Source organism: Olea europaea, chromosome 23 (assembly GCF_002742605.1).
Source record: "Olea europaea var. sylvestris chromosome 23, O_europaea_v1, whole genome shotgun sequence".
In the NCBI taxonomy this organism is placed as follows: Eukaryota; Viridiplantae; Streptophyta; class Magnoliopsida; order Lamiales; family Oleaceae; genus Olea; species Olea europaea.
Genome location: NC_036259.1, coordinates 465,122 through 473,234, shown reverse-complemented (window position 1 = coordinate 473,234; position 8,113 = coordinate 465,122). Strand labels below are relative to the sequence as shown.

General features: G+C 33.9%; 1 protein-coding gene across 1 annotated transcript; it reads left to right on the top strand.

Annotated features, from left to right (window-relative positions):
- Positions 1 to 4,181: 4,181 nt before the first annotated feature.
- Positions 4,182 to 7,290, top strand: LOC111372053 (putative late blight resistance protein homolog R1A-10). Its single transcript, XM_022994207.1, has 2 exons — positions 4,182 to 6,884; positions 6,975 to 7,290. The coding sequence occupies exon 1, from the start codon at positions 4,276 to 4,278 to the stop codon at positions 6,838 to 6,840; it is 2,565 nt and encodes an 854-aa protein (XP_022849975.1). The 5' UTR covers positions 4,182 to 4,275; the 3' UTR covers positions 6,841 to 6,884; positions 6,975 to 7,290.
- The last annotated feature ends 823 nt before the right edge of the window (positions 7,291 to 8,113 follow it).

Sequence of the window (8,113 nt, the reverse complement as noted above, 5' to 3'; positions counted from 1 at the left end):
TGAGATCATTTCCGATGGCTTCCTCCAATTAGGGTTTCTCTTATGAGCTTTTTGGGGTGTTAAAATTCATATCATGTTACAATTACAGGAGAACTCAAGATATTTTCTTGGCATAGCATTCAACTACTTTCCTTTTCCTTTCACATCAGTTTTACAGTGAATAATGAATGATGAGACAAGGAGACGGAGTTGAGCTGGTGGCCTTAGAAGCCTAATTGCAGAAGGCCCGTTCAGTTTTTCTGGCCAATGTGGTGAAGTATTGTTCTGGTTCCTTTAAGTTGATTTTGTAGATTGCACAGATCAAAAAACTATTGTATGTTCTAATTACCGCGTAAGTGCAGATTATTAATGTGAGGGATAAAGACTTATGATTATTTCAGAACATGGAAACAAAAATCATGCTTTGTCTTATGGTCTGAAGTATGATTCTATTGGGATATTATGATTAGAGGCTGATATAAATAGACGGGTTAATTTTACAAACGGTCACTGAACATACTTAAAAATTTCAGAACGGTAATTGAAATTACAAACTTGCAGAAATGGTTACTAAAGTTTTAGGGCGGTTTCACTAACGATCACTCTGTTAAGTTTAAGGCCTTAAGATTTTAATTCAAACTTAAAGGACCCAGACATGTGGACAAAGAACCTTAAGGACCTGACCTCTAAACTTTTTTTCATCTAAAAACCCGTCACACCCGAACGAGAAGAAGCCCAATTCACAAAATTGCTCAAGAAATCAATTCATTAAATTCTGAGTAGCCATGGGAATGTATGGATGGGATTTTGGAGGATCCTTTGACTGTAGCTGGAGGAGGGTATGACTTTAATCCATCATTTGTTGAATCTATTTCTAGCCTTTTCACAAATCTGATGGATTTAGCTCAAGGGAAAGTAATTGATGAAGATGGTGAAATCGTTGTGGGTTTGAAGCAAGCTGCAGCCGTAGCTGCCGAAAATCTCAGCGTTGGTTGTTTTCTCCGAAAAGGCCTGGATGCTTATGTCATGGATTGGATTGGATCATTTAATTCTATTTTGTTTAATTGTATTAGTATTAGTGGGCTAGCCCAAGCCATTTAGGTTATTTTGTTCTATATAGTTCATCTCTACATTTGCAAGAAAGTCGTCGAAGTCTGTAATGTATTTTCTGCTCAAACTGGGTTTTAATTGAAGCAATTCAATTCAGTCCTCTCCTTCTCGTTCTTATTTTACGTCGGAAAATGGAGCATTCATCGAACTCCCATAATATATAATAGGAGAGGAATTGATTCTGCAAGAACTATGAGAAATACGGTCAAACCATCTTCCCATTCTTCTGATGATCGTTTTTCATAGGAATTTTTGAATTAGATGAAGTTTTGGATGACACAATTAATGGAGTGGTTACAAATGAGTTATAGGAGTGAGTGATTATGGGTAAATGTATTTTACGATGTTATTCTTCATTTTAGATATATATTTAAGAATGTTATTTATATAAATATTATTTTTAAGCGACGAGTTAATTGTCCCAAAAATCACTGAACATATGTATGTGTCTTAGATTGTTCGCTGAAATTTAAAATATCGAATTTTGCCCACTAAATTTATTTAAACATGGATGTTACTCTCTAGCATAACATTCATTTCAAAACAGTAACCGAAATTGGTGACATGACTAATTAAATGCATGGATGGTGCCCCTTAACACCATTGCCAAATTGTCACGTAAGAAAGCATATTTCATTGCTCATTAAATTTTGAAAAACATCTTCAATCGATGGTTGAATTTTGGTCACTAAATTTATATAATGACGTTGGTATGTTGTTCATTTAAAAATGCGTAGCACAAGTGCATGTGCCGTGTATGAGTAATAAAGTGCACAAAAGATTTTAGATTGTCGATTCAACGAGGAATGATTACTCAGTTACATGATAATTAAATTTAGTTTTAACAATAAAAAACTCAATAAATTTGGATTTTGCAAATGATGAAAATAATTTAAAATTCTAAAAAAATAACAAAAATGATCACAAACATGAGTATTACAAATTTAGGGAGATTGATCTCATGGTTATGAAAAGTTGTCAACCCTTGAAGAATATCTCTTTAAAATATTCATGAGATTGTGGCAGAAAAGAAATATCCCATATAAGTTTTCCACTGGGATTAATTTATTTGCTTCATTGCAGTAATCACGAGAAAGGAGTCACAGGTAAATAATGGCCATTGAAATTTAACTTTTCAAGAAATATTAATTGTAAATTTAATCCTAGCACTAATTGTACCAAACATATAAAAATATTAAACAAAAATATTTTATTCCTTATTTGATCTAATATGATGCGCCAAATGTGCCCTTAAATCAATAATAAAAAATTAAACTCACATTTTTATAAAGAGATTTGTTTAAATAATTTCATTTTGCTATGCTTCCACTTATTTGTTAGAAATATTCAATCGTCTTTTGCATCATAAGTTTCTACAAAATTTTACTATTATTGTCAAACTACTATTGCAATACCTCATTTACGAATATATGAAAAACCTAGATCGAATTATTCAAAGCACCATTTTTAATCATCATTCACCATAGGAAACACATAAGTAGCTTCTTCACCATTTTTAATCATCATTCACCATAGGAAACACATAAGTAGCTTCTTCACCATTTTTAATCATCATTCACCATAGGAAACACATAAGTAGCTTCTTCACCATTTTTAATCATCATTCACCATTTTACCCTTCATGCTTTTTGTTAACATTTTCCTTTTTTTTTCCTTTCTAAAACGCGTATTGTAATACGACATCAGTTTGTTTTCTCTTTTCCCTTTCCACAACGCATCTTGTAATTTGACATCTTATCTGTTGTGTCTTTTTGTTGAGATAGTTGAAGTTAAATATTGATAAAGATTTAATCTACTTTTTTTCCTTTTGAGATTTTGAATCTTTTAATATGCGGAATATATACAAGTTTCATTCATCAGTGTGATGCAGTTTATTTTCTTTGGATTAATTGACTGATTTAATTACAAATGATAGTCCTCTTAGATCATTATTTGTTTGAATTCGCTTAAGTAACCAAACCTTTCATTTGCTTTCCTTCTTTCTTTTTTGGATTAGTGGAACACGCGTGTCAGATCATTGTGCATTTGAATTGGCTAAAGTAACAAAACCATAAGTTGCTTGCTTTCTTTCTTTTTTGGACTAGTGGAAGATAGTAATTTGCATGATTTGATGGCCAAATTGGGTATTCTATTGTCTACATTTAAAATGAATGAAAATAAGTGCTTAAATGTTGTTATATGAATAGAATGAAGTAAGTTTTGCTAGAAAATGGAATTACATAGTAAATGTAGAAATGGGTTATGAGTTAAAAGTAGTGATACATAAATAGCAAATTGAAACTCATAATGAAAGACTTGAAGTTAAATGAAAGATGGAGAAGCACTTCTTTTTGAAGTCCCCTTTAAACAAAAATAATCTATGTGACTTATAGGTAAGTTATTGTCACTTGGGGCAAACATTTTTGAAATTAAAATGGAAACTGTAAAATGAAAGAGAGAAAATGCAAAACCAAAAGAAATTCAAAAATCCCAACCTACTTCTGTTGCACTTGACTGCGTAAAATTAAAATAGCAAAAGGAAGAATGAAATATTAAAGGAGCACTTAGGTCATTTTGTTGTCTTTTTAATTGCTGAGTAATCAATCAACTGATGCGGTCAATACACGTGATTGTTATGGGACCCATGTACACTTAGTATTGCACCTCTAGAGATGCTTAACAGTATACTTGCATAGTTTTGTAGGAAGTCTGCATCCATTCAATAAACAAATTTTTTTTTTTTTTTTGCAATTTAATATAATTTTTTCTCAGCCTCTTATTCAATTAAGATAAGAAATTGGATGTTTCTATAAACATTATTAAACAGTAAATACTTCAATAGGAGATCCCGTTTGCTTTCATTTGCTTCAATTTTCTATCTTTCAAGTCTGTGATAGGAGAGAGCAGAGATGGGACCATGTGCACTTAGTTTTGGTGGGAAGTCTGCATCCATTCAATGAGCGGTGAAAAAATGGCTCAGAAATAGGAGAATAAACGGTCACACACAGGAGCTTAAAAGTAGTTTGGTGGGAAGTCTACATCCATTCAATAAACAATATTTTTGTAGCAATTTATTGTACTTTTTTATTCTCAAAGTCAACATTTCCGGCCTCTTATTCAATTAAGATATTGGAAATTGCTATCAACATTCTTAAACAGTGCATACTTGCATAGGAGAGAACAAAAATGGCTTATGCTCATCTTCTTTCTCTTACTCACGTTCTACAGCGCACGCTGAAATATGATTGTTCATATCTTCTTTCTGGTGAGAAACAACAAATCGATTCCCTCCTCGAAAAAGTTGTCTACTTGCAAGATTTTCTTGATAATTTTCCACGAGAAAACATCGAATCAATCGAAGGTTTGGAGAGAAAGATCAGCGATGTAGCATGTCAAACTGAAGATATCATTGAATCCAGCATTGCAAATCGAGTTCTTGAAGAATCTGCAAGTCGTAGTGGTGACATCTTTACAAATTCATTCCATGAAATAGCAAAACTAATAAAAGAAGTTGATTCCACAAATATAAAGGCAGGGAAGATTGAGGATGAGAGTGGCATACAGGAAGATTTAGAGCGCAACACCTCATTGCCTGTTGGTTCATTAAGACCAGCTTCTTTAGGTCAGAGCACTATGGTTGGTCTTGATGATGTCATGGCGAAGATCAAGGATCATCTAGTCAGTAGTTCATCAAAACTTGAAGTTGTGTCAATTGTCGGCATGGGTGGCATCGGTAAGACTACACTCGCTCACAAAGTTTACATTGATAAATATATTGAGTATCACTTTCACATTTGTGCTTGGTGCACTGTCTCTCAAAAATATAATGGGCGAGAAATCCTACTAGGCCTCTTAGATTCCATGGAAAAACAAATTGACGGGAATGGAAAGGACATTGATCAATTAGGAGAACTTCTGTACAAGAAGCTAAAGGGTAGGCGGTATCTTCTTGTAATAGATGATGTGTGGGATATTGAGGCCTGGGACTGTGTGAAAATATATTTTCCAGAAGACAAAACTGGAAGTCGAATCCTTTTGACTACTAGGCTTGAGAATGTGGCCAATTATATCAACTCTGGTTCTCGTCTTCATCCTGTGCGTTTTCTGAACGACGAAGAAAGTTGGAAGTTATTTTGTCAAAAGGTGTTTGGAGAAGGTTTTTGTCCTCTTGAATTGAAAGAAATCGGCAAGAAGATTGCCCAAAATTGTCGAGGACTTCCACTTGCAGTTGCTGTGATTGGAGGCCTCCTATCAAAGGCCACTAAAACACCACATTACTGGAGAACTATTGCAAAAAATGTAAGTTCGGAAATAACTTCAAATGATGAGCAATGCTCTAAGATACTTTCTCTAAGTTATAAACATTTGCCTTATCATTTGAAAGGGTGTTACCTATATGTGGGAATTTTTCCGGAAGATTGTCCAATCGATGTCAAGGAACTTACTAGATTGTGGGTTGCAGAGGGAATCCTCAAACCAGCATGCTCTAAAACTTTGGAAGACGTAGGAGAAGAGTACTTTTTTGATCTTGTTCAAAGAAGTCTTATTTTGGTTCAACAGAAAGGGTCCAGCGGAAAAATTAGAACATGTAGAATTCATGATCTGTTACGGGACCTTTGCGTCCGAGAAGCTCAAAAGGAGAAGTTTTTCCATGTCATTGAAGGAAGTCTTTATGGTATTCAAGGAGACACTAGTATGCGCCGTGTAAGTATTCATGATAAGAAGAATTCTCCATCATATTTTAAATTTTACCATGCGGGGACTATCAAGGGTGATGACAAAACACTATCTTCTTCTGATTCTAGGCTACTTAGAGTACTGCATAACAAGAAATATGATCATTTACCAGGTGGAATGGAAGAATTGGTTAACATGCGGTACTTCAATTACTGCCGTATAAACCCGAATACACCAATATATAAATTTCGGAAACTACAAACAACGGTTATTTGGGACCATGGGGCGGACACTATACTACCACCAGAAATATGGAAGATGACACAATTAAGACATGTCAAGTTGAATGGTTATATACATCTTCCTGATCCTCCTAGTTCAGAAATAAAGGGTGAAGAAAATTCTATTGTTGTTCTAGAAAATCTACAAACACTCTCGACAATATATGATTTTAGGTTGACCGAGCAGGTCCTCAAAAGAGTTCCAAATCTACGGAAATTGTCTATCTATTATTCCTATAATAATTTTTTGGAAGAACTCTATATCAATAATTTTGTCCATTTAGCTAAACTTGAATCATTAAAATGTTATATTAAATTTACACAGCCGCTGTTCGTACTCAGAATGACTTTTCCGACATCACTCAAAAAGTTGACTTTATATGGCGTTGACCTTTCTTGTAATGAATTGAGAATTCTCGGTAAGGTGCCCAATCTTGAAGTGCTGAAATTGAGAAACAGTACCTTCAATTGTTCAGTGTGGGAACCAAATGAAGGAGAATTTCTTAAATTGAAATTTCTGCTACTATGCGTCGTTGATCTGAAGCACTGGAGAGATGACAGTATCCACTTCCCGAGTCTCGAGCACCTAGTCATTGATGATTGCGATAAGCTGAAAGAGATCCCTAGTGGTTTTGGAGAACTTTCAACTCTTCAAACCATCGTGTTGATTCCCGATAAGCTTTTTGGGAAAACTTCAGCCGTTGGTCATTCAATTATTGAATCAGCAAAGAAAATAGAAGAGGAACAATTGAGTTGGGGAAACGATACCTTCAAGTTATATATTAAGGAATAATAAATATGCAGAGATTCAAAGTTGTCCATTCCAATCATTTACAGGTACCATTTTCTGTGAAACTTTTCCATTTCTTCTTTTGGCCTTCTTGTGTTTATCTACATTCTTACTTCCTCTCCTCTGAATTTTAACAGTCTGCAGTTCGAGATGTGGGAGCTCAGTTTAAACCAACTTCGATGCAGGTGATGTGCATTAAGAGTGCAATTAACTTTCTCTAAAGTTTGTACAGTACAACCATGATTTCATTTAGTGTCCTTGTTTGTCTATGTTGTTTCTTCTGCTTTCCTCTCTAATTATTTGTGGTTTTCACATGATTTTATCAATGTTAGTTGACAAAATCACGATTCATGTATCATTGTTCTTGCCATTCTAGAGATTTACAGTTAGTGTGTCTTCTACTATTGTTGATAAATAATTAGGAATTGACAAAATCATGATTCGTCAGTCTTATCCATTACTTGTTAGGATTGACTACATATATCCTGTTTGTCGAGTCTGCTCTATTTAAAGCATGTATATCATATGATTTTAATTGGTCTCACTTGTTGTTTAGTGTAACTGTAGCTTGAGTATAAAATTGGATATATTTTAGTCAATAGTAGACTTTATCCCGATTATATACGTGATCATTTTGCTGATACACATTGTAAAAGATTGGTCCACGAATTCAAATGGGGGCTAAAACAATAATGAATTGACATGTTCCTGGTGCGGCATGTTGGAGATGCCATGTGGCATATTATTTTTTCTAAAGTCGGACAAGTTGGCATAACAAATAAGTTAACAAGGCAACAACTACCCAATAAATGTCTTCGTGTGTAAATTGATGTGTTGAAATCGAGTGACAAACAAACAATCACATTAAAAGATGATGCAATACGAAAAGCCATATTTATAAAGCAAAATGTAACCACTTCAAATCCTAAGTTTTAATTTAGACTTGCTGCTGCTGCTACTGCTTTTACACACAATGAAATAAAAAACTTTGATTAAAAAATGATGCAGTAAAATAATTTTTGGAGATTCTTCTTTTCAAGTATTAAAAATTCAGTTTTTATTAAAAAGTTAGCATAACATAAATAAAGAATCATAAGTTTACAAGTTAATGTGTGTGTGTATATATATATATATATATATATATACGGTAACGATCTCCTAAGCACCGTGCTTAGGTGGCACAATACATGGGTGGGTAGTTATTGTGACACCTAAGCATGGTGCTTAGCATAAACTAAGCACGATGCTTAGTAGATCAAATCCGTGTATATATATA